This window comes from Myxocyprinus asiaticus, chromosome 43, assembly GCF_019703515.2.
Source record: "Myxocyprinus asiaticus isolate MX2 ecotype Aquarium Trade chromosome 43, UBuf_Myxa_2, whole genome shotgun sequence".
Classification (NCBI taxonomy): Eukaryota; Metazoa; Chordata; class Actinopteri; order Cypriniformes; family Catostomidae; genus Myxocyprinus; species Myxocyprinus asiaticus.
The window spans coordinates 30,900,385-30,910,707 of NC_059386.1; the positions used below are offsets into that span (position 1 = coordinate 30,900,385).

At 35.7% G+C, this 10,323-nt stretch overlaps 1 protein-coding gene across 1 annotated transcript; it reads right to left on the minus strand.

Annotated features, from left to right (window-relative positions):
* Positions 1–1,748: 1,748 nt before the first annotated feature.
* Positions 1,749–10,093, minus strand: ess2 (ess-2 splicing factor homolog). The gene is made up of 10 exons (XM_051685312.1): positions 9,666–10,093; positions 8,130–8,298; positions 7,905–7,994; positions 7,484–7,653; positions 7,273–7,390; positions 6,052–6,182; positions 5,851–5,953; positions 5,487–5,596; positions 3,488–3,603; positions 1,749–3,249 (listed from the first exon to the last, which is right to left on the minus strand). The coding sequence occupies exons 1-10, from the start codon at positions 9,780–9,782 to the stop codon at positions 2,964–2,966; spliced, it is 1,410 nt and encodes a 469-aa protein (XP_051541272.1). The 5' UTR covers positions 9,783–10,093; the 3' UTR covers positions 1,749–2,963.
* Between the last annotated feature and the right edge of the window lie 230 nt (positions 10,094–10,323).

The window sequence follows — 10,323 nt, forward strand, 5'->3', positions numbered from 1 at the left end:
CAAAATTATATAATTACATCACTGAATCACTCCAACACTGTGAAGTCGTTTACATTTTTTGAAAATGACCTGGAAAAAGCACTTTATGCACATGGACCTTGTAGTTCATGTCAAGGTATCCTGCTAGAAATCATTAATGCAATCAGTGCTCTGCCTCGAGATTTATGCAAGACAATCTTTGGTCAGCTGTTCCAGACCATAAAATCCATGCATGACCAGAACATTACCCAGAGGGACATAACAGAAATTCTGCACAAAGATTTCAGACTTTTGATGACGTAAGATTTATAAGTTGACTTATGAAAATGCTCAGAATAAAAAAGAAAGAGCACAGAATCAATTGCCATGCTTTAAATTATTTCCACGTGGTGTAAAGAACACAATACTTAAAGGAATATTCCGGGTTCAATACAAGTTAAGCTCAATCAAAAGCATTTGTGGCATAATGTTGATTACCACAAAAAACAATTTGACTCATTCCTCATTTTCATTTAAAAAAGCAAAAATCAAGGTTACAGTTCAGCACTTACAATGGAAGTGAATGGGGGCCAATTTTCTAACATTAAAATGCTCACTGTTTCAAAAGTATAACCACAAGACAAAGGATATGAGTATAAACATGATTTTAGTGTTATAAAATCACTTACAAACATTTTCTGTGTAAAGTTATAGCCAATTTTACAACTTCGTTTCAATGATGATGTCAACAAACCCTAAAACGACTATATAAATGACAACTTAAACAACTTTGCAGCTCAAATAATACACAAGTTTTAACAGAAGAATGAATGTAAGTGCTTTTATAAAATTATAAACTACACATTTCTGTTTAAACCCTCCAAAAATTGGCCCCATTCACTGCCATTGTAAGTGCCTCACTGTAATCTCGATTTTTGCTTCTTTTTTTGTTTTTAATGAAAAGGAGGTATGATTCTAAATTAATTTTTGTGGTAATTAACATTATGCCACAAATGCTGTCGATTTAACTTAACTTGTATTGAACCTGGAATATTCCTTTAATACATATCTGTGTAATTCTGGAGCACTCTTGGAAGCAAGTTTGAATCACCTGATGGGGTAGAAAGGAACACTTTGGACCATTTATGTTTAGAATGGGAATCACATGCTTTGGTCAAATGGATGTTACTTTTAAGATCATTGACTGTAAAACAAGCAGCACTTTGGTTTTGTCCCGTGAATATGGAATCGCTCAAATACAGAAAAGGTACAGTATGGTCATGGAGTTAGAATTTGTCAATGTATGTGGTGCTCTTCCAGAGGATTTCTGCAAGAAATGTTCTTAAATTTGTGCATGCCCCAAACCTAGCCAACAGAACGTAAAATATTCTGGACAAAGATTTCAACTTAAAGATTACAGTCATTAAATTCGGAAAATGAATCAGTTACAATAAAGATAGAAAAAATATTGTAAGCAAAAATCAATCGTGATCTTCGTTTGAACGATCTCGATATTGATTCTTAAATCCCAAGAAGGATCTTTGACTTTATGTGGCAACCCTCTATAATGTAAGTAAATCACTCGCATGTGCGACCTAAATCTCACGATAATCGACAAAAATGTCTATGATTAGCCACTGGCCTGTAAATGTTCAGATTTCTCTCATCAGCAATTGAGTAGTATAGTGGAGAATGTATTAGCACAGAGGTTCTTTTCCTGCATGTTGAGAGTAAAAGTGTGGTTTAACTCTTTGTTTGTCCAAAGATGAGATCCACAGATCCATGTGCCATTGAATAATGTCTCTTTTAATACTCTTTCTGTTCTTTACAGGCAGTTGCTGATTTAAAAAAAAAAATAAATAAAAAAAAAAAAAATTATTATTAATGCTAATCACACATGGATGTGCTAAAGAAACCATGCAGGTCTTCTCTACTTATATGCACTCACTGGCTGATGCTTGTAGTCTTAAAGAGACAGTACCTATTTAGCATGTGTTCTACATATCAATGTAAATACTTATAAAAAGTACAAATTATGCAAGTATACAATAAAAATGAAACAAAAATATATATGCAACATAATATGAAATTTCAAGACATTAATTGATGAATAGACTGAATTTTTTTTTCATAAGCTAAAATGTGACCAGTTTCATGAAAAACCAATGATAAAATATAATCGGTATAATTACGATTTTCGCATTTTACCTAGAGGGGTTGCCTAGAAGGTTCCTTTATAATTAAGAGCATTAGCTGACAATTTCTTTCATATGTAAAGCAAAATGAACATTGTAACAGAAATGTACTCATGAATCGAATCAAGAGCTTGTGAATCAGAATCAAATTGGGAAATCTGTATCAATACCAAACCCTGTTAAAAACTACCACCATTCTTCAGTTTTTTCCAAGAGACCTTGAAATCACTAGGTGGCTAAATTGTGAAAACCTCTGACGTTTTTTTGAAACTTTGAGAAGTTTAAAGTTCCAGGTGACCTGCTAGAATCTATCAATGCACACCTGAAGATTTCTTCAATAAACTCCTTATCATGAAGTTCTTCCATGACCAGCACATTGCCCACAGAGATCTGAAATGTGTAAACCTGCTTCTAGATGAAGACTTCAGAACAAAGGCTTTAGACTTTGGAGTCTGCCAACAAATCACATACAATAAGGATGGCAAACTAATAACAAAAACAGCATTCTGTATTATAACTTCTCTTTATTGTCTCTTGTGATGACTTCAGTATCAAGAAGATGCTCAGAATTCAGGAGGAGCACAGAATCAACTTCTCTCTAAAATGGTTCCTGATTTTCATATTCAATATTTTCAACAATGCATTACAGGTGACATTTTGGAGCACTCTTGGCTACATATCTAATTCATCTTTTTGAATCAGCTGATGTGTGAATGCTTTGCAAATAAAAAAAAAATAAAAACAAATGAACTATGGTCTAAATTAAGGTCATGTAAATGTCCTTATGAAGTCTGTGTTTGTGCTGCTGCTTCAGAAGTAATCTGAGGCTTTTCTCCTTTTGGGGAGTTGTAAAAGGTTGTCTGTGATGGAGGCTGGGTCCTGATTGGCTGGTGTTCGGGATTTACCAGGTGTTGGTGTGCTGGAGGAGGGAGTGGCCAGGTCTCCGAGTGGAGTCTTGGAGCCGATGCTTCCGTGTGCTGGAGATGGGGTGTAGCTGGCCCTCAAGGCTTTATCTGTGAATTTGCTGGATGATTTGTTTACTAGACGCTGAAGGGCGGGAGACAGTGCTGCGGGGCTCAGTCCCTTTGGAGTGAGGCTGTAAACAAGCAATACCACAACATAATTACAATTTATTAAATAACACTGCAGTAAGAAATTGCATATGACTCTTACCATGGTTTGTTTCTCTACGGTCTTCAGATGTAAAAATAAAAACAAGTCAAATACACTATTTTTAAGTTATGCACATGTAACGTTATTCTTTTTGGTTTGGGACAGTTTTTTATGCCTAAGCATTCTTGGAGAGTAAAAACATGCCAAAACCTTTTCATTACCTTGCGAGATTTTCTGTGACTTTGCGCAGTGCCTCTTGTTTCTTTGCTCTGTTTTTTGCCGCAGCTTCATTTGCCATTTTCAGTCCCAGTCTCTCTCTTCTCCCAGGCTCAGGAATCTGTAAAAGATCCATGTATATAAATTAGTGGTTGACCAATATATCGCCCAGGCTGAAAAATTTACGCATTTGGCCAATTTGTCTCTCAAGTCGTGAAGGCGCTGAGAATCGCCTGCTTGCATGTGTTGGAACAATCTGAGACATGTAAACGTCTTATCACAGTTCATTTTGTTGTTACATTGTGTTACTACAATAACAGATCGGCGTACAACAACATCTCATTTAAACGGTCCTGTGTATCAAAGCCACAACAGACAGGAGTTCATGATGTTTAAAGTGCTCCCGTGTTTCATTCTCTCTCTCTATCTATCTTTCCTCAACAGTTCCCTGTAACTTTTCACTGTCTTGTCTAATGATATAAATATAAATATCAATAAAACTCCTATAATATACTGTCTGCAAATATGTAGATATCTTGTTTAAACAGATGTATTTCACAAACTTGGCAAAATGTGTGCAAATCCAGCAGAACATTATGGTCCTAATAAAGTGCCCGACGTGGTCTTCTGCTGTTGTAGCACATCCGCTCAAGGTTTGACATATTGTGCATCCTGAGATGCTATTCTGCTCACTACAATTGTACAGAGTGGTTACCCGAGTTACCGTAGCCTTCCTGTCAGCTCGAACCAGTCTGGCCATTCTCCATTGATCTTTCTCATTAACAAGCCGTTTCCGTCCGCAAGAACTGCTGCTCACTGGATGTTTTTTTGTTTTTGGCACCATTATGAGTAAACTCTAGAAACGGTTGTGCATGAAAATCCCAGGAAATCAGCAGTTCCAGAAATACTCAAACCAGCCCGTCTGGCACCAACAATCATGCCACGGTCAAAATCACTGATATCACATTTTTTCCCCATTCTGATGGTTAATGTGAACATTATTAACTGAAGCTCCTGACCCGTATCTGAATGATTTTATGCACTGCACTGCTGCCAGATGATTGGCTGATTAGATAATCACATGAATAAGTAGGTGTACCAGTGTTTGTAATTAAGTGCTCAGTGAGTGTATATCTTCTTCTGAAGCAAGCATTCTATCAGCCTGGATCAAAACTCACAAATGTTGTATGACGGTCAGTCTGTGACAAGCAAAGCAGGCGAACTGGGCCGTGTCACCTGAAAAGTGTCAGGAGATTGCTGCTCGCTGGATCCGCCAGAGTGCGATAGAGCAACTTCAAAGTAAAAGCACTTCTCGTGCACTATTAAATGTCATATTCACTTTGCACTGCATGTTTTATTTGGTCTTTTGTGAGAAAATGCTAATGCATTGCTAATGCACACATGAGGCCAGTGGTTGCTGGACTACTGCGAGCACTATTATTATTTTCTTCTTCCTAATGTATTAATTTCTTTATGTGCAAACAAATGACTAAAATTGGATGACTAAACAGAAACCAGAAGAAACTGCTGTCTGCCATTTAAAACACACCAAAAAAAATTTAAAGATTTTTTTTTCATTCTTATTTCTACAAAGTTTAAGTTTTGTGTGAAATTTTGAGTAAATATAGTGCTAAATAAAAGTAAATTTTTTAGCAATTTTATGTATATGTTATTTACTTTATAAAATTGTGTGATATATTGGCATTATATTGGCCACCCTGCTCTCTAGAGATGAAAAAAAAAAAAAACACTAATTCAAATATTAATGAATGTGTATCCAAATATTAATGATGAAATATTATATGCAATGGACACTGCCACCAAATGAACATTTAAAGGTCTGTCTGATTTGATAAAATTGGTGTTTAATAAAACATAAAAAAATATCAAATGTATTTACACACACACACACGTGTATATGAAATAAATGTTTTTTTTAAGAATATACTCAAAGCAATATGGTTGCTAAAAACCACATTCAAGAGCACTAGAAGTGAACTGGACCTTGAATGTTGGACCGTGACTTCTTTCCACAAGAGGAGTTTCCGAACCATCCAGACGAAAGGGGGTGCTTTCAATCTCACCCCAGGTCATCAAGGGAGACTCTGCAACACCTTAAGGACAAAAACAGATCACATTTAAGCACTCATTTTAAAAAGAATAAATTGTTTTTTCAAAACCTTAACAATATATTTGTCTTGTTTGAGCCATGTTTATGTAGATTACACAAGGAAAAAAACAAATGTAAATGTCACTACCATATAACATGCCCCTTGTTGAGTTAGTTCAGTATAGTCCAAAGAAAGTCTAAATAAAATGAACTAAAAGGTAATATACATAAAGAAATGTTTATTCCATTCCTACTGACCTGGAGCTGGGGAGGGTGCTCCCTCAAATCCATATCCATTTACTTTGGGGGATTCGTGAGGTAGGAGCTCTTTGCCATCTGGACCAACCTTGCCTTGCTTAAACTAAATAGAAGTGAGAAATATGCAATCAGTTTAATCATATTTTATAAAAGTGGGAAAAGATCGAATGCTGTCTGTTGTGACGCAGAATTCAGTATTACCTGTGCATTGAGTGCAGCAGCTTGTTGGATTTGAGATTTGTTCAGGGCTTTACAGAAGGGGTCAACATCAAACCGTGTATTCTTGTACAGAACTTCCCGCGGCTTCTTGAACAGCGTGTCATCTTTTACACCTTTTGGGGAACAACAGAAACACATGCAGTGTACAGTATGGCTCTTCACGTATTATCTCATTATAATTAGGGCTGAGTGATATAGCTAAAAAAATATCTTTTTATATTTCAGCCTTTTGCTGATATTAAATATGATATAATTTATTTTATTTATATGCACCAAAATAATAATGCATAGTAAGAAACAGCAATGTTTACCTACATATATTTCAACTAATTTAAACATATAAAAAAATGGCAGGTGGAGATTTAAATCAGAAAAACCTCTAAAACCTCTGTCACTTGAGCTTCGAAACAAGGAAGGATTACTAATCTAAAGTCTAGGAATCATTGCAAATATACCTTTTTATATATATATATATATATATACCGCACAGCCCTACTCATAATCAAGGGATTAAAGGGATAGTTAACCCAAAATTAACATTTTTTCTCACCATCATGCCATCCCAGATGTGTTTAACTTACTTCTTCTGCTGAACACAAACAAAGATTTTTAAAAGAATATTTCAGCTCTGTAGGTCCATACAATGCAAGTGAATGGTGGCCAGAACTTTGAAGGTCCAAAATGCACATAAAGGCAACATAAAAGTAATCCACATGACTCCAGTGGTTTAATCCATGTCTTCTGAAGCCATATGATAGGTGTGGGTGAGAAACAGGTCAATATTTAAGTCCTTTTGTACAATAAATTCTCCTAAGCATGAAGAATGTGAATCATCAAAAACAAAAGAAGTGAAAATGTGAAAGAGAAAGTGGAGATTTATAGTACAAAAGGACATAAATATTGATCTGTTTCTCACCCACACCTATCATATGCCTTCAGAAGACATGGATTAAACCACTGGAGTCAGTTGGATTACTTTTATGCTGCCTTTGTGCTTTTTGGACCTTCAAAGTTCTGACCACTAATCACTTGCATTGTGTTCAGCAGAAAAAAGCAAGTCATCCACATCTGGGATGCCATGAAGGTGAATAAATGAGAGAATGTACATTTTTGGGTGAACTATCCCTTTAATAGTTCATTCGCAAGCCTTAGACAGCATCATATAATGATATACTGATGGGTATTCTAGTAGGCAAACTTTACCTTCAGGATAATACATGAGTGCGTTTTTGGCCTTGTACTGCCATGTTTCCAATCCCGCCTTTGTGCATTCAAGCGCCTGCTTCTCTGTGGATGGCAGAGCCAGGTTCTGCTCATGCCTCTTTGAACAATACAACAATACACATGGTCAGGAAACAAAAAATCCATTAAACACTGGCAATAATCAGGGTGTATTTTTGCATTTGTTTTCTACCTCTTTGTATTCATTTTCCGCCTCATACAGCCATGCATGCCTCAATTTGTCCTTGTCATCTGCAAGCTCCATTATTTGCTCAAAGGATGCGTTGTCCTCACTCGTGTTTTTAGCAAGAAAACGGTCTAAGCACGGAAGCTCCTTTTCCTCGTCTGTTTCACCAACTTTTCCTAAAACATAAGATGAGACCCACACGTAAAATGCCTTATTTTGCTTTGGAGTCAACAAGAAACACCATTTGCAACTCATTTTACTTCTGTAATTTATATACATTGGGAATTTGATCAAGAAACATGGTCTTTATATGACAGCTGCTTGTAAAAATAGGAGGTCTTAGTGATGTCAGCCAAGGAGTAGTTTCCCGTCGCCAATGACTACAAATTGAAAGACTTCATAAACATTTTCAGCAGCAGTCACTCACCGTCCTCTTTCGCTGCTCTGTGTTTGCTTTGTGAACATGAAGGTGATGCACTCCGAACATCTGGGGTCACAAATGTCAAAGGGGTCCCATCTGGGTGGGAACAAATAGATTTTTTAAAAATCACACCCTCAAATGTGATAGCAGAAAATCACTGCTGTACTGCTCAGTAATTAAACATAAGTTTACTTCACTTTTACCACTTGCACAGTAAAAAATGTCACTTACAGGGCACATAGGTGCGTGGGGTGTATTTAGCCATCGCAGACCCGTACTTGATGGCTATCTCTCTCATCCGTTCCAGATCTCCATTCTCTTCTGCTTCCAGATAATCTTTCTGGGCTTGAAGTTTGGAGACATCTGGGAAAAAGTCTCTCTGGATGATCTTCTCCAAACTCTTCAGAAGAAAAGGTCAGATGTCATTACAATCATGTGTTGTTAGCAAGTGAAGACAGCAGAAATCGAAACAGATATCAGATGTGTTTATAGGTGACACATGGAACACAAACTGCTGGAAAAACACATTTGTACTATGTTTAACCTCTATAGGTCTCTGGTATTATGTGTAGACTGTAGAGTTTTGATGATTCAGGGTTGTGGAGGGCAACTTTTCACAATAAAAACAGGTTTGTCATGTAAAATCAACTTCATTTATCGAGCACATATCAACATTTACATTAAAAAAGCACAAGGGTAGTTGACACGTCCTGTAGTTTGACATGCTTTACACAAACTACTTTAAACAGCATTTTATCTTTAATAATTATTCTGCATGGAGCTTTTGAGACTTCATATTAACTGAGAGAATACATGTAATATTTGTACTTTGTCACACAAGGAACATTTAACCCCTGTGTGACATTTTTGTCTGTTTCATTTTTGTTTTTTCTATCATTTTGGCTGTGTTAATGCCAACGGCATAAATTTAGCTAAAGGTGTGTATTTTTGGGGGAACTTTGATATTTCAACTTCAGTGTCACTACTATCCTATAATACATCTATAATACACTGTGTACACAAAATAGTTACACTCAGGACCTTAAGGACAAAAATGTCTCCATTGAAACACATTAAAACTGCAATATTTGATCCCAGTGCCATTAAAGCATAAAATCATGAATTCTATGATATTATGCTTTCATTCCGGAGCCCTGGCTTCAAAATTTAAATTGTTAATATTTTCCACCAGATAGCACCATTTTTCTCATATTTAGCCTATGGAGCAAATACATGCTTTTTTCCTATTTTCTGTTTGCTGTATTATATAGCACTGCAGGCCAGTTGAATAAATGATGCAGCTAAAATTGTGTGGGTGTGTTGGTATGGATGTCAGAGTGTGTTTTGTATGTGTGTATTGAGAAATTTGTGTGTGTGTGTGTGTGTGTGTAAAAAAACAACAGTGGATTTATGTAAACAAACTGGCATTTAAAGGGTTAAAATCCTGAAAATTAATGACCATTTGGTAGATATGATCAGGACTGATGTTGGTTTTAAAAAAAAAATCAGTGAAAGTGGAAAATAATATTAATTATTAAGTTGATTAAAAAAATATATAAAATGTATTCTCTCTCTCACATTCATATACATTTTAAGCTAAAATCTAGAAATAAGGCTAATAAATATGATTAATGGACATATGTCAACTAACTAACTACCCATAATAAAATGAATATAACACAATCAGAATAATGATACAGTAAAACACAAAGAGTTCTGTAAGGAAACTAGTATTAATACTGTGTATAAGATAAAACGTTATCATACCTCTATATATTGATCTTCATCAAGAATCTTCCTCTTTAGTTCTTCCACAGGCTGCCTGACAGCAACTGTACTGACATCAGACCTCTGACACAAAGCTTTCCCTTTGGAGTCGGTCATGTTTTCTTAATATTTGAAAACAAGCTATTTGTAGATTAATGTAAAGATCAATTACGTAAGATGTTTACGTTAGCCACTATGCTACGCGTTCCTTTTCTTATTAAATCACATTTAACACAAAATTAGCTATTTTACCACCTATTTTTACTAAAGTTCTTTGTTTTATTCAGACAAATGTTAGTGTTAACGCTTAGTCGCGAATAATAAACGATAAATACACATTTTAAGTAAAAATAATTCTGAACGTCGTCACATCGTACGCACTATCCGCATCATCACCTTCTTCTTCGTCTTCTTCTTCTTCGCCTCATTTCCGCTGAACAGTGAATCAGAGTGACTCTTTATCGCCCCTATTGACTAGTTACCGTCGTTGCAAATAGTTATTGTCAACTGCAGAGGGACAAATGGTCCTGTACATGAACTTTACTCTGTTATGAGATTGATAGTAATTGAACCTTTGAAATATGAGTAAACACATAAATAGTAAATTTTACAAAAATGTTTTAAAATGATGTAATTTTGATAAGCTCTGTGAACTTCA

Coding starts and splice junctions, on each gene's coding strand:
- ess2 (XM_051685312.1), bottom strand. CDS start 9,782: ATGACCGACTCCAAAGGGAAAGCTTTGTGTCAGAGGTCTGATGTCAGT. Junction 6,183..7,272: donor ACTCATGTATTATCCTGAAG/GTAAAGTTTGCC, acceptor GTTCCCCAAAAG/GTGTAAAAGATGACACGCTG. Junction 5,954..6,051: donor CTGCTGCACTCAATGCACAG/GTAATACTGAAT, acceptor ACTTCTATTTAG/TTTAAGCAAGGCAAGGTTGG.